The following is a 23,324-nucleotide window of genomic DNA, read 5'->3' on the forward strand; positions in this document are numbered from 1 at the left end:
CCCCCCCTGTTAATAACTCCTGCCCTCCCCCCCCCCCTCCCTCTCGGCCTAATTCTGTGGTCCAGCGCTGCCGCCAGCGCTAATTATTCGGCGTGTGGCAATGGGAGCCCCTAATAGGCCCAGGAGTGTTGCGGTTTACAGAGCGGGTGCAAAGTGCCTGTGATTTCCAGCATCCACTAACCATTGAGAAACCCAGTGGAAAAGCTATAAATTCCTCCATAAAAACCAACAGAAACAGCTTCCATGGAGGAGGAGAGATGAACTGCCCTCGGGGAGGCCAGAGCACCTGGTGTGCCCTGTGATAACAAAGTGCTTCATCACAACAACATAACAGAGCTTTTAGTCGTTTCTCTTGGATGACCAAAGGAGAACGACTTAGCTTTCTGTGCACAACCCAAAAAACAAACCTGGTTATTTGTGGTGGTGAATGCAGGTATATATGGAGTAAGTCTGGTGTTCTCGGTTAACGGTGAGCACTGTTTCAGCATGTAGTTCACCCATGGCTCATCTTCACAGATTTAAAATTCGTAGGCCTCTGCCTGGTCCTATCCATTCCTAATTTTAATTTATTGTACTTTTTTTTTTGCATTGCTTGGACAGGGGCTGGACTCCGGTAGTGTAAATGAATGAACGTGTGTGTTAATACTTATAATATTAACGAGGCTGGGTGTTTGCTACTCCAGTTTCTTAGTTCATGGTCTTTTAATTTCAAACACTAACGTCACAGGACAGTATTAGCGCCTACCAAGCGCATCGAATGATCTTTTTGTTTCATTTAATTTTGCCAAAGTGGATTCAACCAGGTGACAATGGAATTTTATTGTGGCTTTATCACAATGTAATGTTTTCCAATTTAATATTGTCAGCTCACAACTTTGTTAAATAATTAACATTTCTATGCAAATACGCATCCTTGTTTTCAGGAACATGTTGAACTGAATTATAGGGAGATTGAGGAACCATGACAACAGCTACATTTTATTTTTCTTCCTTTTTTTTACCGCCATAGCACAAACATAACTGAGTGTGTGAATGTGTTTGCACACGCTAACACACGTTGAAACCAAATATTCATCTATTCAAAGTATATGTGTATATATAACTTATTACTGTAGATAATGTATGTGTTCATAAAAATAAAGTATGCATAAATCTATGGTGTGGTGTATGATTTTCCCGTCTTCCAAGGAATTCAAAATGAGTTTGACAAGCTTGTTCAGCTTGTCATGTATTGGAAGAAGCCTGAGAGAAACATCCTATAATAGACTTGTGTTATGAAGTAGGCTCACTGTAAACTGATTCAGATGTTATATAAGTAATAATCAAATAATGAAGGTGTGATTCATTTAATCAATATGAATGTTGGTGTGTGTGTTGATGGCTGGCAGCATCACCTGGCCCAAGTCAGACTGATTGGACTCCGGGGCTGGGTGAGGCTGCACAGGTTTAACCACACACACACACACACACACACACACACACACACACACACACACACACACACACACACACACACACACACACACACACACACACACACACACACACACACACACACACACACACACACACAGGGAGAGTTATCCCAGATGGCAGCATGGAACAACAGGTATCATTACCAACAAACCTTTATAATAAACCGGTCTACTGGCACCACCACCCTGCATCCTTTGTCTTGCGGAGGTCAATAGAAGTCACCACGGTAGCATTTCTTATGAAATACCTTCAATATACCATAGAAACATGTAAACACATGCATAGGTTTAATGGTGTTTTTCATCATCACAGAATGAACCTTTTACGTCACCCTTTACTCTAACAGTTTTAAGAGTTAGAGTAATTGTATTTACCACTATAATTGTATTGACTGTCAATAATGATAAAACATAACCAAGGAGCCCACCCAATCAAAAATCACCCAAATGGCCACGTTTCATGACCTCATACAACCAACGTCAAAGTGCAGGAAGACTGAGCTGCCCCTTGAAGCCACACACCTCTGGTTCAATAACCCAGCAAACGTTGTAAGAGTCCTAATTGAAGAAGAACGTATTTGTTCTTCAAATGTGACAGTCAGCGCTCATGTTACCAGAGCTGGCAGAGGAGACAGCTTGCCAACAACATTACACGTGTTGTCCTTGAGTTCAAATTTAATAATCCCAACCATTCATTTCATTTCATGTGTTTGATTGCTGTCAGCCAATTCTTTGTGCACACTCGAGCACTTGACCTGCCCCTGTAGATTAACGATTTATCATTGAGTCTTTGAGGAGACGGTGGTGTTTAAGATGACCTATGGGGAAATCAGACCACGGTGATTCTGGAGGGTTCAAACCCAGATGCGACACCCCTAGCCACTAGACTGTGTGGCACCCTCCACATGATTGTACAGTATATTGTCTGAGCCCTTGCAGAATTACCCCATTGTATTGTCCTATTCCTCACCTCAAACCCCTATTCACCCTGAACAGCATGACATCAGGCATTTCAAAAAGCGGTTGTCACAAGGGTAATCGGTACTCTGCATAGCACTCTCACCTTTCATGTGTGTGTCTGTGTGTGTGCGCCAAGATTGCCAAGGTTAGCTGTATCTGTGTGTGCTGGCATGGGATCTTAAGTCCTGGAGAGAAAAGGTCTGTCAGGCGAGGGAGGTGGTTGCCATGCAGCTCTGGGGCACGACTCGGCTGATGTCTCTCTCTCTCTCTCTCTCTCTCTCTCTCTCTCTCTCTCTCTCTCTCTCTCTCTCTCTCTCTCTCTCTCTCTCTCTCTCTCTCTCTCTCTCTCTCTCTCTCTCTCTCTCTCTCTCTCTCTCTCTCTCTCTCTCTCTCTCTCTCTCTCTCTCTCTCTCTCTCTCTCTCTCTCTCTCTCTCTCTCTCTCATTAGGTTACAGACACTCACCTCTGCCTCAGATAATCCTTCTTAAATGGAGCCTCTGTTCACAGGGCGATTCAGCTACACCCACACACCCACACAAACATACATGCAGAGAGTGAAAGCGGGGGACGGGGTGTGTGTGTGTGTGTGTGTGTGTGTGTGTGTGTGTGACCTCAGGGTCCATTCTTTGAGTCTTAAGTGCTTGACTTGGCATACTGTTGATGACTGAGATGAAACGATAGTGAGGAGCAGAGACCTCCGGGCAAGGAGTGCCCTCCTGCCTGGCTCTATACATTCAGGCTAACGGTGCGGCTAATTAAACCTAATAGCTGACACCCGTTTGACACTCGACTACCTCTTACACCTTTACAGCCTCTCATGCAGGCACAGACACACACGCAGACACACACACAAAGACAGACGGCCAGAAATACACACACACAGACACACACGCATACACAGAGAAACAAACAGAGATACACAGACACAGATAACACACAGACACACAGGTAGACAGAGACACACAAACATTGACACACCAACATTGACAGACAGACCCCCACGCACACACGCACACAGAGAAAGACAGAAATTAGCACACATACAGACAGAGATACAGACAGACATAGACAGACACACCCCCACACACACACAGCAGCCTTCCTCTGCACCTGTACAAACGTATTTGACTGCACGAGCAGCAGTCAGACCAAGGTCAAATATACTTACAAGATTGCAACTCCAGATAGAGTTTTGAGAGCAATTAAAAATATAGATATTTTTGGGGATAAATAATTGATTAGAATATAAAATGATGTCAACTTCAATACGTTTTTCTCACAGATAAAATACGTTGTTTTGCCTCTACTATTCAGTGATCTGAAGCAGTAGTCTTGGTGAGAAAAGTTAGAAACACAATGCATATTGGCTTCCCAGCTCACCAGGACTTTACGGGTTAAAGCATGTGTGAGGTGCTTTTGATGATGTTTGCTTCCTTTGTCGTTGGAAGCTGTATTTTGTTTATTTCCTCAGCATGAAAATATGTGGGTGTTTAATTAGGCATCAATAACAGCCATTTCCGTTCCGCTTCAAAATTGTAACCATATTGGAGGGAAATCCTAAAATCCACCAAAACTCGTGTTTGTAACATCAGAGTTAGGCTGATAAACCTGATCCTCGCTGGAAGAAAAAACCTGAACAAGGCAGAAAGGAAGAATGAAGCTTATAATTAAACCTAAGTTTACAATCTTGAGGTTTGCAATTATATCATGTTGAGCAATTAATCACTTAGGATTCAGACTCTAACGACCAAACCCTTTTGAAACTAAACACTTAGCTTGGATGTTTGCACACCAGACGTACACCCATGGCATCTATCTGCAACTTTATACATTGCCTTCAACTTTGCATCACATAAATGGCTGATGTGGATGATCGATGATGATATAAATGTGTATAATGTATCAAAAAAGTGTAATCTGAGGGGTCTGGCTAAAGTGAACAGCCAATTTCACACACACACACACACACACACACACACACACACACACACACACACACACACACACACACACACACACACACACACACACACACACACACACACACACACACCATTGCTTGAATACGATTTTAATGAGCTCTACCAGCTAGACTGGAGCATGTGGTGGGTGGGAATGGGGAGGAAAATGAGTCTTTCCCAAAATGTCCAGAGTTTCTGTTCCACTGCAAAAAGTCCTCCACGTAAATCCAGAGAAGGGTACAATCTCAGCAGTGGAGTGATGCTGTGCAGACCTGGGCCAGGGCAGGATCAGTGAGTTACTTAACGCAGAGCAGAAACGACATTCACTGCAGGCAAGACGTCAAAGTCAAGAAAGTAAATAAATCTGTATTTACTTTATTAGAGGGCCTGGTTGGGGTTTCCACCGGACATGCAAGTGGCTTGGAAGTTAGTTTTTTTAACATAAAAAGGGTACAAAGGAAATAACAAAGGCAATCTTCTGGGCCTTTCCTTTTTTTTCTTTATAATCCCATAATTATTGTGAGATTCTTGATCGTCTTTCCCTCATAAATGTTCATCATCCAAATGTAGAAGACATTTTAATCCGCCAAGTTAGGTTAAATGTGTGTTTAGTGTGTTATTATAAATCCTTTTGTATGGTTGTTGGATATGCAGGCTGTTTCCAGTTGTGCAAAAAAAAAACTTTTCTAACCAGAGCAAATATATATATTTTTTTCAGAACAATGAATCAAATAAAACTCATGCATAAATGCAGTAATTGACAAAACAAGGTGAAACATGTTTTAAATCGATTTATTCATTTTCTTATGAAAAATTTATAAAAGTTAGATATTCTCTTTTTTACCGAACTTTACCGAAGTATTCAAATAAGGCTCTGTTACTTCTGCACACCGTTTAGAATTACAAGCAAACAAAAGATAATTTGGAGATAAAACAAAACCATATTTGTCTGTGGTCTTCCCTCAGATCGGATGACAACCAAGTTTATATTAACTTTGATGGCTCAAAAGGCCAGTTTTAGTGACACAAAGGCATCTGAGATTTTCTTCATTGTTTAGTTATCATTTCCAACTACCATGAATAATTATGATATCAAACTTTCTTAACCCGTCAATTACCCAAATGACCCAAGCCCAAATGATCGAACAACCTCAATGTACATGACAGGTTGTCGAAGGCGGAACCAAATGAAACTGTGGCAAGCTAAGTCCACGTAGTCTTCTTCACCCTCTCGTTGTGAGATTTTGAGAAAGGGGCACGAGATGCGGCGGACAGATCCCTACAGAACACTCAGAACCTGGCTCGGAAGTTAGTTCTGCATGCCGTTCTGCACCGGCAACTGGAGCACTCTCCCGGGAGTCTTTTCTCTCCGACTGTTCAAAATCAGCCCTGATGGGTTTGATCCTTGGGTGTCCTCCTAACAAGTAAGGCCTTTTCCTGAGACCAACGCTCCCACCCACATACTGAGTGAGGACAATCGAAAACAAATGAAAAAGCCAGCTAACGCGAACCACATGGACGCTAACAATCACAACATGGTCCATCCACAGAGTCATCCAGTTCTTTTAGTTTGCGTTTAGAGCCGTAATGTGCGTCTCTGAAGCCCACGAGACGCCCATTAACCCCGAGCTAAATGCTCGGGCCTTTGTATTTGTTTAAAACCTAACAAAGGCACCGGATCAGTCTGTTTCGTACAGAACCATTAAAACCAACTACAATGAAAATAATGCTATTAAAAAAATCTTAAAAAAGTATGATCTAATAAATACGGTTGGTTTGTCGATGTGACTCTAAGTCAAGGTTAACAGCGCTGCCTATTGTAGCCCTGGGAGTGCAAGGGATGGCAGTGGACAACACTGCCTGTCCAGGCCCAGCGTGTGTTAAGGCATCCTCCTACTACTTCAGTCATCGTGGAGTCCCACAGGGTTCAGCGGTGGCTCCCGGGCCGCCTCACGTGAGGTTGAGCAGTATGGAGCCCAGGTTGAGGCGGAGGAAGCTGCAGGACGGCTCGGTGGTGCGCTGCATCTCCTGCAGCAGGAGGCGCAGGGAGGAGCGCTCAAACAGTCGACGGTTCCTCCTGAGCGTGCACCATAAAGACGGAGAGGACAGTTGAATCGATTGAAATACGTTCCAATGTGCATGCTTTTAAAAAATGTCCGTGGAGTGGGTGGCTTCGCGTGCTCATGGTCTGAAAGGCTGCTATGATTTAGCCGGATAATCATCCTGAATCCATCTCAATCGATAATTCAGTCTGAAGTCCTTTTGTGTCTGAGCCGGAGAATGGGCTGGGTTGCTTCAAGATTCAACCCATCGAAAGGCAGATAATAATTCCACAAGTGACGGTGCTCTTTGCTGTTGATTTTTTTGCCGATATATCCAGACATTTTCTCAAAAAGGCCTCAATAGCAGAATTAATTAAATAAAAAAAAACACCTTAAAAGCGAACTTCCATGGATGCTAGCAGCAGCATATTTTTTTTAAGCTTCGCCTACAAGACGCTGATTGTTTTAGTGTAATCTCACTCCAAGCCGAAGTACCACTCAAGCAACAACCGACACCAGACCCTGAATCCAAGAACCAAATAAAAAACGGTGTGGGATTCATGGGCAGGAACCAGGCACGCTAGGAGTACATTACACAGACCAAGAGCTCTACAACTCACCTGATGTTTGACAGCTTCTGAAGCAGGATGGACAGCTTCTCCAGCAGACGTAGATCAAGAGGAGGCTGTTGAAGGAGCTTGGAGATGGTCGAGAAGAAGTCAGCACAGCTGCAGGCGTCCAGGAAGGGATCCAGGAAGCCTTTACGGTACACACATGGTACACATATTTAAACAATGGATGAGGCCTAGAGTTCGGGTGAAGATAACACACATTCAAGCCTTCTCACAGAGCTGTCATGGCAGGGTAAACACAGATGTAGCCCCCCAACCTTAGCATTGAGTAGGTAGGCAGGTGTTTCACTCATGTGTGCCAAAGCATCAGCACTGTTCTGTTATCTTCAGTAGTTTAGTCTGCTACCCGTAATTCAGACGCCAAAGTCACGAAGGTAAATAAATCTGGTATTTTCTCTATTAGAGGGCATGTTTAGGGTTTCCAGCAGGGCCTGCAAGTGGTTTGGAAGGCTTTTTGAAGTATCAAAAAGGAACAGGGTGAATTACAAAGGCAAGGTTGTAGGCCTTTCCCTATTCACTCCCAGCAGAGCCATAATCAGTGTTATGAACAACACCTTACGAGCGATGACGCTTGTGTAAAGGGTGTATTTCATCACAGGGGTCTGCAGAGAGCATCGGATTTCATCAACAGATTAATTAACTCATTTAATATTTTATTAGAGAGAAAGCTTTTGTCACAAATATGACTTTCTATAAACAATGCAATAATCAATGCAGCTTGCATTACAACACAATACGGAAGTATTTTGAAAATAGGTTTCAGTTTTATTTTATTTCTAATCTTTCTTTTCTATGTCATTAAAGAAAAAGCTGCTCTTGAATTAGAAGGAGCTCTTGTGTCTGGCTGTGAGTTTGCGTGCATGCTATGCGTAGGCTGTATCGCAATCGTGTCAAGACAAATCAGATTTGGCCAATACAAACTGAAGATAATTAAATAATTTAAAAATTACTAAAATTGACCTTCTCTGTGTGATATATCACACAATATCACACAAATTACTCGCCATCATCAGTAGACAGTGAATAACCTTGTACTGCAGACCTCATATTACAACAAAGATGAAAGCCTTCAAAAGCCTGGAGTCATATCACTTTTCCTGTTCAGCTGTTAACGTTTGGGATAAAAAAATTAAAAGGAAAACTGTAATCTAGTCTTTGACAGGGTGATGCTTTAAGTTTTCAGTGAAAAAGCTCTCAAATCACAATGCTTAGGATGTGTTGCATCAACCAGAAAAACATCCTTATTAACCTTGCTCGACAGCATCATATCATTCAACAATTAGGCTTGAACACACCATCAACCTCCAAGAAATTATCTCAACATTTAACACTTATGCACTTCCTGCCCTCCATCTCAGTAGCGCTCCACTGGTGAGACCTCATCAACAAACAACCGTTGATATAAAACAGGAGGCACATTTGGTCTGAAAACCAAAGGCAATTAAAAAATATATATATATATATTGTGGGTACTGCTTATCGTTGCGTCGATTTATTACGGAGTCTGAATACTTTCCTAAGCCTCTGTCTGTGTTCTGCATCACTGCATCCTCTCTTCTGATCGTGAGATGAATGCATGTGAGATGATGCCAGCAGGAGTTCTGTACAAATAACGTAATAAGCTGCATTGTGATTGATGGACACCGGCATTTCTTGTTTATTTGGTGGTTAGTCGTTAAAATATGAATAATTGTTCTGATCTTATACCTCTCCCAAACACAAACACACACACCGACACATACACACACACAGACACACACACACACACAAAAACGATTATGGATACTGGTCAAAGCCATTCTTTGATAACTTGAATAGCTTGAATATGTCTCCATATTGTCAACATTGAAACTGGCCTTCTTAAACTAATTGGGATCACACAATATCCCTAAAGGAGATGAAACGGACCCAACAAATATAAAGGGCACACAGATGGCAGACGTATCACATTCTTTCAGTCAATAAAAGCAAATGTGGAGCCTTCTGAAGTGAATTCCATCCCCACAAAGACACACACACACACACACACACACACACACACACACACACACACACACACACACACACACACACACACACACACACACACACACACACACACACACACACACACACACACACACACACACACACACACACAAAGCTGCTCCTTGTCATGATCAACTTTGCTTTTGCTAAAGTTCCATTCCTGCTTCAACTAGTTCTCAAATAAGGATATCTTGAAATGTTGGTATGATTTGAATGGCAGCTGCCCTGCTTGTGTGGCACCAACCTAACATATATCACCAACATATATAACCAAACATGAATAGTTTTAAGGAAAGAGAAGTCTAAGAAGTGATTTGATTTTTCTTCTAAAAGGTTCTGGGTTTGATTCCCACATGTCTGCAGCCTACCTGAGCATCCTTGGGCAATAGGCATAACCCCTACTTCCTCAACAACCTGTATCTGAAATCACTGTCACCTTTGCATAGAAGTGTGTGCTCAGTCAGATAACAGTCAATATGAAAGTGATGTGACATCTATTCAATCCATTAATAATACAATATAATAATACAATATAACCCCTTGTACGATTTCAGTCAAGGAATCAGATTCGGTAGGTCACCATCTGTCTTGCGCTAATACCTCCCCTCTTTGAGTTGCTGTTCATTCCAACGACGTGAGAAGGAATCCTTTGATCGCGCTCAGTGGAAAACTTGACCGTCAGAGGTCATCGATTGGTGAAATCGTGAATTCCGTCAACAGCCCCCCCATCAATGACCCGAGATTGTACAACTCATCCCAGACAATGATGGTTTAATGAGAGCCAAGGCTTCCTGTAAGACCGTATCCCACTTCACAGGCCCGTTCGCGTGGCCCCCCGGCTGTTTATGGAAAAAATAAAAGAATTGTTCAGGGCCTGGATCTGCTGCTTGCTTGTCACAACCTCCATGTGTGTTGCCCTTTTCGGACACATGTTCCAAGACAAATGCAGATGACGGGGGCTTTGTAGGTAGCACGGACCTCCTGTCAAGACTCCAAATCTGGACACTGCCCGGATACGTTCATTTTTTTCCCCAGCGACTTGTACCTCTTTGTATCTGAGCCTCCAATCAGGGTTTAACCCTTGATGGGAAAGGGTGGAGAACGTGAGGCACGGCTGGCCTTCCACAAGTATTGATTTACAACCCAGAGAACCGAGAAATAGTGGAGGGTGGAGGTGGACAGTGATAAGAGCTGTGTTGGGGTTATATGTGAAAAAGCTGCAAGAAGGGGCAACACCTGAACAATTGAACACATGGTCCCACCATGTGTTCAATGGGCCATCATTATTTACAAGGTACAGGAAGTATGTCCATATTCGATTTTATTGTTGAATGAAATGACATTCCCGTGTGAACTTCTGAACGAGCCAATCAGCAAGATGCTGACTCGCTCGCAAAAACACAGGACTCAAGGCCAACAGAGCAACATGCCTCCTCTTCGTCCTACCCACCTAGATACACAGTATGCATATAAACTGTCCAGGCTGGACACACGGCCACGTCGGTGCAGAGGGCTCAGGATTTACCCAAAGAGAGACCTAGACATCCTTCATCTGGACAGTGGTGAACTCTCTCTGGTGGACTGATGGCTGGCTTGGGCAGGCCGTCACTTCTGCACATGTGGCCGTGTTGCGAATCCAATGAGGTGCTGGCCCTCGCACCGCATGAATTGTGATAATAAAAACACGGTCCATAAACCCTGTGGATAGAAAGGCTGCCAGTGCACTCTGGCCAGGACCCACTTTCCATGCGGCTGCAAATTCCTTATAGCGTTTATTTTTATGGGCTTTAAATGAGCCCCAGCGGCGTGCTTCACGACACTCAAGGTCTTGCGTGCCAATGAACTCGCTTGGCCTGTGTGCCCCCTCTCCAACACTCCCCCCCCCCCAATTGGAGACCAATCCTGAATGGCATTATTGCATTGACCATTAGGGCTGTGACTAATAAGGATTTTCCTAGCTTATTAATCATTCATTCTTATTTTAAATCATCATTGGGTCTATAAATTGTCACAAATATTGGTAAATGCCCATCCAAGTTAAGTCCAAACATTGGACTCAAATTGCTTTATCTGACAAGCAGCAAGACAAACTAAATGATTTCCTTGCGTTAATTATGCAATGATCCATGAACCTAATGTTTCAGTGTCTGAAGCATTTCTTTTACTTGACTGGAAATAAATTACTCAAACGATTAATCAATTGTTAAAAATGATACACATTTCTGTTGATCTGACTTATCATTGGAGCCCTACTCTACATGAAATGTAGAAAAATACCACAATCAAAAGAACTGTAGATATCAGGTTGACATTGGAAACGGCCACGTGTTATGATTTTACATGGATTACCTTAGCTGCTGCTAGTAGAGACTTTATATACGTCTGTGGTGCTGCCGCAAATATATTATATAGGCAGTAGCTGAAGATTAACAACCTTGTACAGGTTGTAAAACATGTTGTGGAAAAGGTACAAAACTGAGCACTAAAACAATCCACAGTAGAACCACGCGCAAAATAAGTATCTGGAAATTATTTTATCAGCCAAAAGTCGGAGGTGATGAAATGTGTTTGTTTTAACGCGCTACCACGGTCCAAAAAGAGATTAACATGGATTAACATGTTAATGAAGGCAAGTATATTCTGATGGATACAGATGATGTTGTCATGTTGGATGAGCTCAAACACTTTAATGAGTGTAAATTGAAAGTATTTTATATATATATATATATATATATATATAGATAGCAAAATCTTTAATTGCTATAATTACGACGTAATATACTACTATTTGTTGCATAGTGTTTGCTATAAATAGGTTGATTGTTGGTGATAAATAAAGTTGTAAAACCTCGGGGCCACATAAATCTCTATAATGAAGCTAAATGATTGCAGCATAACTCTACAGTTCTGAGGAAACCACTGCCAGGTTAGCATCCGGCTTGATGAGGCAGAGCTCGAGCTGTACTGATGGGGCTGTGTGTGCATAGACTCACGGGACGGTGCGGACAGCTGCATCAGGATATCTACGGGCCCATGCAGGCCTCCTCTGCTGCTGGCCCCCAGGAGACGAAGCAGGACCCCCAGGCCGCCGTACTGCAGGAACAGACCCCGGCTTCCCTCGCTCCTCAGCTGGCTGCGGAGGCCGCCCAGCGCCTGGGCCAGCAGGTCAGCTGCAGGGAAGGGACAAGGCAGACCCCAAGTGTACACAAAGGAGGCTTTTGTTGGGAATTGGGGGAGACTTACACATCCATAGTGTAATGGTGCCTGTGCGTTGGGACTGCAATAGTGGGGAGACTTTCATCTCGATTGATCACATGCACACATTTGCGTGAATTCGTAAACATGGTATATTTTCCCTTTGGTTCCCAACGTTGTCTGGACTACATTGTCAGCTCACAAAATCTGTTCCTCCACGGACCCTGGGAGCCATATCGCCTGGCCTGCCCTCCGTACATCATCCGAGCCCTGAAGCACCTCGTCACCACTCATCTCAGATCATCTCAACAGCGTTCTCCTTGGAGCCGAGTAGCCCAGATGCGAGTGTTTTTACATTGGATGAAAGCACATTATTCTTGTTAGATGAGTTGCGTCTCTCTCTATAAAAAAAATAAAAAGCAACCCATTAAAGATGATGGAAAACACTGTCATGGGCGTGGGAACCGCGCCATCCAGCTTGACGTCAGCCTGGGAATAGTGAGCCAGGCCGGCTTTAGGGCGAGGGGATGAAAGGGCTTTTCTAGAGATGGGACCACTGAGACCCCGGGAAGGCGAGGAAGGGGGTCCGCTTGGCAGAGATGCATCATAATGCGCTAGTTAGAATCAGGGAGGGATCTGAGGCTTACAGTGGTATAGCTAGGGAGCCGAATGGGATCCGAACGTTTTTCACACACACACACACACACACACACACACACACACACACACACACACACACACACACACACACACACACACACACACACACACACACACACACACACACACACCTTTCGAGCACATGTCGGTCATTTGTTGATCGATGAACACACATGGTACTAGGCTAGTCTGACAGGTTTGTTCTTTTTCCTTTACCCTGCATCCCCATTACCTCAAAAATCGAACTTGAGGTGTTGTAGAAAATATTGATTTCACTGCGGAACTTGTGATGAGCCCTTCTGATGAGCCCATGATAGTGTTCACACTAAATTGGTTTTTCACTGATAATAAATGTGTGAACTGTATGTTGACACTTCAGCTGGTTATTGCCGTTAAATACGTAGATTCTCTCTCCCAAACCATTACGAGGGCGGGTGCTAATAGAACCTTTATCCTTTATCCTTGAACCTTTACAGAGGAGTCGTTGTAGGACAAACACAGGTGTCCCTCATAACACTAATTATGGGTCTGTTCCTCTTATGTACCTGGGCGGAGCTACCAGCCCTCTTCACGAGGCTACCAACAGTGCCCTGTTACATAAAAGGAGACCCATCCAGAATGAGTGTTATAAGTGACACCTGTGTTTATCCCATAATGTCGCCTCTTTGATAAGGGTCTATTGGCTGAACTGCTTAAGAGTTGAGTTGATTCAGTTCAAACTGGAGTCTTTGAGAAACAAAAGGAAAACAAAAAATATCAAAGCGGGGAATCATCCGTCATAAGATAAGAGTAAAGAATTATAACTTATTATCTTATAGATTTCAGCAGAGACATAGGCCTGTATTCATTTATATAGTGACAAGAGGGTTCTAATGCATGATGTGGAGACTCCTACCTTGGGTGACAGTGTGTAGAACAATGAGGGCGGAGAGCACACGCGTGTGCGGACAGGGGCTGTGATAGAGCACACTCCCCCCGTGTGCTGGACCGCTGTTGCCACGGGAACCAGGCAGGACCCCGTCTCCGCTGTCCTTTTCCTCGGGCGGGTGTGCAGACACCTGCGCTCCTATTCGCCGCAGGGTGGAGGACAAGGCCCCGCGCTGAGCACGGCCCAAAGGGAAAGGTTTTAGAAGCGAGGGGATGTTGAGCAACGTCCACAATGCTTAAATGAGAAAGAGACTCAGTCATATCTTTAAAAAAATATATTTGCTAGTTAGTGGATTTTTAATACAAAAAGCGATGGGCTAAATGCGTTGACTTAAAGTGCGGCCATAATAGAAACGCAACGATTGGATCATAAAACTAGGAGCCATATTTGTCGAAGGCAACCAAGTCCAGACGTTTTTTTATTCCAACATAAAAGTAAAGCACACATGTTGACTTTTAAACTTTTGTTTAAAGACTTGGATAAAGGATAATGGAGCCAATAAAACCAGTGCTTTTAAACACTTACAAGATCTACTAAAAGGCTCTGGAGAAAATAATCCTCTTCATTCATCTTATGGTGTTTGACCTTCCCTCGGAGTGGTGAAGGACTTCACAGGTGGGATTCATCCTGCTCTAGTTATGTGTTTGTGTTCAGACTTGGGAATTGATTTGATTGAAGCTTACAATCCTACGGGGCCAGAAACAAAAACACTGCGTACTAGGGGTCCATGTCAGGCATTGGGGTTTGGAAACCAAGTTATGGCGTGTGGCAAGTGGTTAGCTAACAGAGGACCACAAAGTGAGCTGTTGTTATGAATGGAGCTTAGGCTCAGAAACCGCCAATGATGGCAGTAGCAGGATAGTGACCCACTACTCAACTTAGCCATATTCCAATTCCCAGTGATGATGACGATGAAGATATCAGGCCTTCATGGTCGTGATCAACCAAAGCCAGTCGGCCTGGATGCATTTCTAACCAAAGCCACACGGAGCAAGTGAGTATGTTTTAATATGTGGATTCTGTCCAATTCCCAGCCAGAAAATATGGGATAATGCCGATTAGCATGAATTAGCATTCCCCACATGAAATGCAAACAGATACAAAAGGGTTTGTTGTATTTCTTTCTTTTTTTTAACATGTGGTTTGTTTCAAGTATTTTTTCTATGTGTTGTGAAATAAAGACAAAACCTTGTATGACAAATATACTTCTATGGCTTTTTTCAAAATGAGATAGTGCAGATAGTGGAGTTTTGTTTTTGCATGAAATCAGTGGTAACCAACATTTTACTCTTTACATATAAGCCAGCACTTGGTATTTAAGCACTTGTATGTGTCTTTCTTTGCAGTAGTAAGTGCAAACATTTACAGTAGACATAATATATCAAAGGGCTTCCTAAATTCCACCACATCTCTACATTTCCAAAGTTTGGCAGTGGCCTTCCTTTAACAGATACCATTCCCCCCCTCGAGGTCAACAAAAACCCATCCTCACCTGTGGGCTGCTGTCCAGGTGTCTCAGACCCCAGTAGACGAGGCGGAGGACACAGAGAAGCAGGGGAGGATCTGATAAGGATGTCCGTTGGAGTTGATCTGCCAACAGAGGTAACATCTGGGGCAAAAAGAACATAGAGAACAGATGAATCAAGGCTCATCCGGATCATTACCGGAGAGCATACACACCACGTGTGTTCACTCATTAATAATGTGGTCAGACAAGTTCCGGGACGAACTCACCTTCCCCCCCCCCCCCCCCTTCCCCCACTGTCTATTGATGTGCATGCCAATAAGACAGTTATTTATCAAGCAGCAGACTCTTTCATTCAAACGGACTGATGAGAGAGGTTGAACAATCAAAGCATGCCATCAATATTGGAGGAAGTGCAAAAGTTCCCCTAAAATAAGGTGCGTCCTAGTTTTTGTGGTATAATGGAACCATCCCAGTCAATGTGGATAAAAATGCATCACGGTAATACCATCTCAATACAACTATTAAGGATGGTCTGCCCACGAGCAGGAAAGACTTTTGTTTGAGTGATGCAATTCTGATGCACTAACCTTCACTACATTCACCATCACCACCACTAACTCTTAAAGCCTTCGGATGTAAACCCCCCCACCCACACGCGGCACCCGACCGGCTGGTGCCATCTATAATTTAGCATCTTTCAAACGCCAACCGGGGGATTTCCAAGCTTCATATCCTCATTCGACTAACCAAAACCAAAACAACAACAAAAGCCAAACTGATACCTGGAGGCATCGGTCGGTAAGCAGGACTTGCGGGGGAAGACACTGGGGGTCGCTGGCTGTCTCATGGTGTGGGGCTACTAAAGAGAAGGTCTGTGTCTCCAGCAGCCAGTCCAAAAGCAGGGCTAGGAGAGAAGGGGAGGAAGGCCTCATGGGGGCCTAAAGGAGTGGAGGAGGAGGAAGAGGCGGTCAAACAGGCCATAGTCCATGATTTGGGTGGCAATCTTTTTTTTTGATTTTGTCATCTTCTTAAATTGATTCTATGTAAAAAAAAAAAAAAAGGGATATATATTTTTATAAATATTAATATCATAGTAATAAAATAGTAAAAACAAAAATAAAATTGTTGTATATATCTTTCATGCAATCAACCATTAGGAACATGGTGAGACAAAACTTTGGATTTGTTTCTCTTATGATCACTTCATTCATACTAAACTTCTTCATTCAACACGAGTCACTATGTTGCATACGGACATAATAAATGCAGACTTTCTAAATCCAGGAACCAATTAAAGATTATTTCAAGGGTTACGGTTATCCGCAGCCAAGCTAGCCCGAACTCACACAGCAACCTGTGTATGGGTGTCTGTGTGTGACGTGTGTAAAAACACATGCGTACACATGTGGGTTGGGCCAGAGTAAATGACCCGTGCAAACACGTTACAACTAAACGAGTCCAAGTAGCTCTAATTACGTCCAATCCCACTGTTTTAAATAGCTCTGAGTTCCTCACTAAGTTACATCCATACATAATAAACTCAGGGGAGCAGAGCTACAGGCGGCCTGCTCAACATCCAGTAGACACATACCTTGTTTGTTGGTTTACTAGAGGCGCCACTTTTCTCCCGTCTCGACTGGGTCGCCTTCGCACACACATTCAGCCGGGCCTTCTCGACCATGCCAGGATCATATTTTCGCTAAGGAAAAGCACAATTAACCAATGACGATGAGTAAATAAATAATAATAGTCGCAGTAAGAAAAAGAAGTGAAACGTTTGTGAATCAATGAAATCTGTATGCTTATCCATTTGTTAATCAAGACCAACTAGTAGAGGCACTGCCCCCTGGGGGAACCATAAAGACATTGAAACATGGACGTCGCCACCGACCTATTTGCCTGGGTCCCCTTTTTGACATCTGAGAATCCTTGTGAATAAAACCTGAATCTGCTGTTCCACGCATTGTTTTAACTATATCAGCACTTCAATCAATATCCCAGTGGAATCAATGCACAAACCAAATAACCGATGAGTAGAAGTTCACTTGTGTTTAATAATCATGAGGCGTTTCGTTCATGTATACACAAATATTTTATTGTTTTTCAAAAATGTATCATAAAATAATCTGTAAGTGAGCAATCTTCTAGGAACCGAGATGCTGATCAGCGACCCAAAGTCGGGTCACCCCTCCGTGCTGGGGACCACCACACTAGGGCTTTAAAGTTTAAGTGAACCCCCCGTTTCAGCTCAATTCGACACTATGAGATTTTGGGTTTTGGGTTGAGGATTCTAGGAAGGAGTGGGGCGTGTTATCTCCATGGTTATGGCTCACCCACCTTTTGTTGTACTTTTTAAGTAGTCGTTGTGTAGGATTGTTATAATGAGCACTGTTGTATATGACATACACCACACTTTTCTATAAGTGTCTGAAGATTGTAACTCTCTCTCGGGTGCAGACTTAAATATCTGTGTCATTATATAGAAGGGCCCGAGAAGCTTAACTCTCTCGGACACGGCCATCAACATCAACCACAGCCGAGAGGGAGCTCCACACATCCAGACAGACCTCACCGCCGGTAACCCTTAGTAATGAGGACATAGCGCATAAGATAAGGCGCATTTCTGTGCCTTTCAAAAAGCAGAGGGAGCAGGGTGGAATGTACACAAACTGGTTGGCAGAGACGGCCAAAACATAGGATTTGACTCCCGTTTTACTGGGACTGATAACTGGGAATTACTGACTTATTATACAATACAGGGATTAACAGAGCCGAAATTCCATACATAACTATGTTGACGATCATACGACGGATTTGGGTTGACGAACCCTTTAACCTCAATAAGGTGTGGTGTGGTATTACCTGTAGGTTCTCGAGTCTCCCCTGTACCCTCTTGTAATGACTTTCCAACTTGGTATTTTGTTCACCAAGCTCCTTGAGCTAAATATGAGAAAAAGAGATGAGCGCTAAAGAATCACCTCACTTTCAATCAACCTGCATTTTTCATGGAAGCTTCCAAAACTAGAAGAATATCGCTCTAATACAATGTGTTCTGCGGAGAGTTCCAATGCCTGTGATAAAAGTCAGAGCGAAAGGTGTATAGTATCATACAAAAAGAAAATATTCTAAAAGTAACACTATGTTTTTATTTTGTTTCATTAAAAAAATGCAACAGAAAGATATTCTTTGATAATCCTTACGCAGAAGTAAAGGCAGAATCTCCTGTTAGTGTTTTGGTCAAGTACTGTACATGTAGCAGCTTGCATGAGACTGCCCTCATGTGGTGTTACTCGTGCCAAGCACCAAAGTACTCTCTATCTTATCCCACAATGACTTAATGGGACTTTATTCATTCAGCAGACCCCACCTGTTCCTTCATGCTGTTGTTTAGCTTCTTCATAACGTTGAAGCTGGAACTCATTCTCTTGATCTCCCCCGTTCTCTCTTTGAGAAGCTCCTGAAGCTTCAACACCTCCCGCTGGTGTCTCTGGTAATGCAGACACATGTCAATATGAAACTACTTTCTACCATATGTTTATATCATTTGGGATTACGAGGTACTGAATATGGATGGAGATAGCTGTGTGTGTGTGTGTGTGTGTGTGTGTGTGTGTGTGTGTGTGTGTGTGTGTGTGTGTGTGTGTGTGTGTGTGTGTGTGTGTGTGTGTGTGTGTGTGTGCGTTACCTCCTGAACAGAGAGTATGCAGGAGTTGAGCGCCTCCTCCATGCCGCTCAGCCTCCCCAGGGCCTCCGATCTCTCCTCCACCCTCCTCTCTCCCTCCTCCACCCTCCTCTCTCTCTCCTCCAGCCTCCCCTCTCTTTCCATCAGCTCCCTCTCCCACTCCTGATGACTCGCACGCTCTGCCTTCACACACACACACACGCACACGCACACTTTATTTTAATACATTGAATAGGCCTCTAATGTGAAGACACAGCCAACACTTAAGCTTTGGTTAATGTATAACTTAAGGGTCCAATGAGAGAATTGAGGTAAGGAAGAATTCCGCCTTTTGAGGTCTTTGCAATGGAGCCCTTTGAGACTGCAACTGTGATTAAGGCCTACAAAAAGAAATGATACTTGACAAAGATAGAAACGAAGAATCACAAAGGAGGGTAGTGCTAATCCCCACCTGTAGCCGTTCGTAGATTGTCATCATCTCTTGGCATACTTTGTCTAGATCAGAAGGAGAGGTTTGGCATGTGCTGGATAGCAACTTGAGCCTACCAGCACTTCTATTCAGCGTGTTCCCTGCTTGGGGCTCAGAGTCCTGGCTGCCATCCACACAAGAGGGCAGGGTCACATCTGGGGAGAGAATCACGGAGTGAAGGATCAGATGTATTACGGTCACATCAAATAGTCAGCTGTATTATGCGTTCATAATTACATAATTAAGCTGTCCGATGAGCACCCACACACAAATGCAAACAAATACACAAGCACGTACGCACCCGTCTCTGTAGAGAGATGATGCGTTTCTTCAAGGTGGCAGGGCATGTGTTCTCGTTTCAGCGCATCACTTCCATGGAAACCACACTCAAATCTGAAGAAAACATGTTTTGTCTTTCTGTATCATAGTATGTTTCCTTCTCGTAGTTGTGCCTTTTCACACACCTTTCGTAACATTTACAAGACTTACTGGTCAAGGGGGTTAGAAACAGCCACGATCAGCTCCTTTAAGGCTTTGTTATATATTTGCACTTCTTTCCTAGTCAGATTAGACGCATGGGAAAGCACAGCCTCTGGAACAACAGCACAGACGGTAATCAGTCGTAGAACAGCTGCAATAATAAACCAACACTTTACTGCCGTACTCAGTACTTATATCCCTGTACATAACTGTCAAAGTATCGCCTCTGGTCTACTCCACCAGACATGGACATGGACAATAAATGTTATTACTCACCACAACCAACGCGATGTGTGTATTCATCTGAAGACAGAAGCTATAATATGAGAGACATGATAGTAGCCATATGTCAGCATGTTTAAACAACTTCACAACACTGTTTTATTTCTGTTATTGTGCGGAGACACTTAAGGGTTTATGTGTGAAAGCAAACCTGTTTCATCGTCTCAGAAGACTTTCGTTTATGCTTATCCACTGCGTCACTGTATTTCAAATCCATCTTCGTAGAGGCTTTTGCTCTTATAAATTGGTTTTGTGTGTTTTTACTGCTTGATGTTGTTCATGGAAACGGTATGGAAAACACACTGTCCAATCCAAATTTGGCGGATACAGTCACGTGCCACGCATCATGTGACCTTTGCTAAGGTCACATGATTTAGCCAAGTAGCCAAGTTTGAGTCTCGTATATTATATCATCAGCTTTTCATTTTTTAACCAGTATTAACTTGGGTTAAAAATGCAGATAAAAACAAAAATTAATGAGTGTGTATATAGTTTAATTACTGCAATATCCAGATCGGTGTCACCAATAATTGAAAGTACTGCATAAATACGCAAAATTACCCAAAAGCCAAATCAATGTATAATCATGCATCGGAATAGTGATAAGCAAAATACAAAGAAAAGCTTGTCAATAAGGCATTATGATTGATCGAGTCTGAATATATAGCTAACACCAAATGCGTAAGGCCTGCTATGACACAGTGATGCCGGCAGATGTCAGTGCAGCATCATTAACAAAACAACGTCAGCGGCTCTGTGAGCGTCTCAATTACAGAATGTCATGAACGATATCAGCCAGATCCATTTATGAACGTGTAGTGACCATTTGTGTCCTCCAAAGGTCAGGTATGTGTCATTATTCATCAATTTTGATTGTTTTTCAATCACGACGTCACGTTATTGTGCGCCACAGGAGTCCACCAGACTAATCTAACACTGCTCTGAGACTGAAGTACTTTTTACTGTAGGTAATTATCTGTCCCAGTCATTAATTATGCTAATTACGTGTGTCCCTTTAGGGTGAAATCATTTTGAAATGGCAAATGGTCAACCAGCCACCGAACATATTAATCCTGGCGCCTTTGGATATGTAATCTTTCTTGATAATTGACTTGTTCGAACGAAGGACAGAAGATGTGCCTGTGTCAACATTTACCCAGTTTGACCTAGCTGTACCTGTACATGTGTGTGTGTGTGTGTGTGTGTGTGTGTGTGTGTGTGTGTGGGTGTGTGTTGTGTGTGTGTGTGTGTGTGTGTGTGTGTGTGTGTGTTGTGTGTGTGTGTGTGTGTGTGTGTGTGTGCGTGTGGGTGTGTGTTTGTGTGTGTGTTGTGTGTGTGTGTGTGTGTGTGTGTGTGTGTGTGTGTGTGTGTGTGTGTGTGTGTGTGTGTGTGTGTGTGTGTGTGTGTGTGTGTGTGTGTGTGTGTGTGTTTGTATATATATTCATATAGTCATCATCAATAATGCAATCAACGTGCTTATACAATTTTTGTCATAAAAGCTCCTCACCAATGAATAACAACATTTTTATTCATTATGCTTATGCAGAAATGTAGACTACTAGGATGTACCACTGGAAGGACACAGCCACATGACATCCAATTCCTTTTAATGTTGCAGAGAATTTATACATTCCGGGCTATGGTAGCTGAAGGCTCCTCAATTGATTCAGGATAAGAAACATGTCAGCTGTATTCAGTTATAGTCTCTATATATATTCTATATGTGTGCTATACAACAGGGACCGACTGGGATTGAATGGATGAGAGGGAGGGAGACAGTGAGAGGGGGAGAGAGAGAGAGAGAGAGAGAGAGAGAGAGAGAGAGAGAGAGAGAGAGAGAGAGAGAGAGAGAGAGAGAGAGAGAGAGACATCTCTACAGTAGACTGTAGAGATGATGAGAGACGAGGCCTATAGACAGAGAGGGATGGGGCAGTCTCACCAATAAGTACATAGTTGACAATGGATAGCAATTATCACTCATGCTATATGTTCTCTGACAAACAAAAAAAACATGCTCCTCTTCAACTGCAATTCCCCCTTTGGGACTAAGCAGACAAAAGCAATCACATTCTACTGGTTGAATTACCAACGTCGCTGTATGTTGCCCTATAAAAGTGATTATCTACTGCCTCATAATACACAGCGTCTGCTACATTAACACACACACAAACACAGACACACACACACACACATGCAAGCATGCACACACACACACACACACACACACACACACATACACACACACACCACACACACACACACACACACACACACACACACACACACACACACACACACACACACACACACACACACACACACAAAGGCAGGTATACAAGCACACACACACAAACACATACACACACACACACACACACACACACACAAACACACACACACACACACACGCACATACACGAACACACATGCACACACACAAACACACGCACACACACACACTCACACCAAGCTCACCAATCACAGCAGCATCGTACTATACTGGGAGGAACTGATAGCTTTTCAATTGGCTTGACTGTGTGCGTCCTCAGAACAGTATTATGTATGCGAATGGGAACTGCCTGGACACAGCATCCCTATGTGTGAGAGGGGTCTCCCATGTAGAGCTGTTGTACACAATTTAATACATTCAAAGTATATCGTAGTCCAACCTTGTTGATACAAAAGAGGGGATGTAAGTGATTCAAGTTTTGGAGAATAATTGTCTATCCGTGGGTTTCTATCCACAGGTCAGGGTTAGGTTTAACCTTAACCCTAAACCTATTCAATAAATTATAAATTAATACCTTACTTGAACACCAAATGTCGACTAGACAAATTGGTTAATTGTTAATGAACTGTTTGCTTATTTCCGCGTGACCTAATGTTAATTAATGCCTAATTAATGATCCCTCATTGTGAAGAGTAACGCTGTGCTGCTGCGGGCCACCCTCCACTCCCAAAAACATCAGAGCACGACATGAACTGTTACTCACGGTGTCTGTTTTAATAGGAGAGAAAAAATGCTGATGCAATCATGAAAACACAATGGCCGCCCGAGCCCT

At 43.1% G+C, this 23,324-nt stretch overlaps 1 protein-coding gene across 2 annotated transcripts; it reads right to left on the reverse strand.

Moving 5' to 3' along the window:
• Nucleotides 1–5,235: 5,235 nt before the first annotated feature.
• LOC130373535 (coiled-coil domain-containing protein 138-like) lies at nucleotides 5,236–20,591 on the reverse strand. 2 transcript variants are annotated; one of them, XM_056580111.1, is made up of 15 exons: nucleotides 20,414–20,591; nucleotides 20,257–20,296; nucleotides 19,990–20,092; nucleotides 19,802–19,893; nucleotides 19,483–19,655; nucleotides 19,035–19,214; nucleotides 18,717–18,836; nucleotides 18,212–18,289; nucleotides 16,941–17,048; nucleotides 16,132–16,287; nucleotides 15,374–15,490; nucleotides 13,849–14,053; nucleotides 12,092–12,268; nucleotides 7,059–7,197; nucleotides 5,236–6,473 (listed from the first exon to the last, which is right to left on the reverse strand). In XM_056580111.1, the coding sequence occupies exons 1-15, from the start codon at nucleotides 20,477–20,479 to the stop codon at nucleotides 6,347–6,349; spliced, it is 1,881 nt and encodes a 626-aa protein (XP_056436086.1). In that variant the 5' UTR covers nucleotides 20,480–20,591; the 3' UTR covers nucleotides 5,236–6,346. The 2 variants fall into 2 exon arrangements, with proteins under 2 accessions (XP_056436086.1, XP_056436083.1); XM_056580108.1 differs by having other exon boundaries at nucleotides 19,990–20,131.
• Between the last annotated feature and the right edge of the window lie 2,733 nt (nucleotides 20,592–23,324).

The sequence above is a fragment of the Gadus chalcogrammus genome, chromosome 20 (assembly GCF_026213295.1).
Source record: "Gadus chalcogrammus isolate NIFS_2021 chromosome 20, NIFS_Gcha_1.0, whole genome shotgun sequence".
Classification (NCBI taxonomy): domain Eukaryota; kingdom Metazoa; phylum Chordata; class Actinopteri; order Gadiformes; family Gadidae; genus Gadus; species Gadus chalcogrammus.

Excerpts from the sequence above, each read along its gene's own strand:
- LOC130373535 (XM_056580108.1), bottom strand. The coding sequence starts at position 20,479 with ATGGATTTGAAATACAGTGACGCAGTGGATAAGCATAAACGAAAGTCT. Across the intron at positions 19,215-19,482 it reads CAATCTACGAACGGCTACAG|GCAGAGCGTGCGAGTCATCA; the intron begins GTGGGGATTAGC and ends GTGTGTGTGAAG. Across the intron at positions 12,269-13,848 it reads TCTACACACTGTCACCCAAG|CTGACCTGCTGGCCCAGGCG; the intron begins GTAGGAGTCTCC and ends CCTTCCCTGCAG.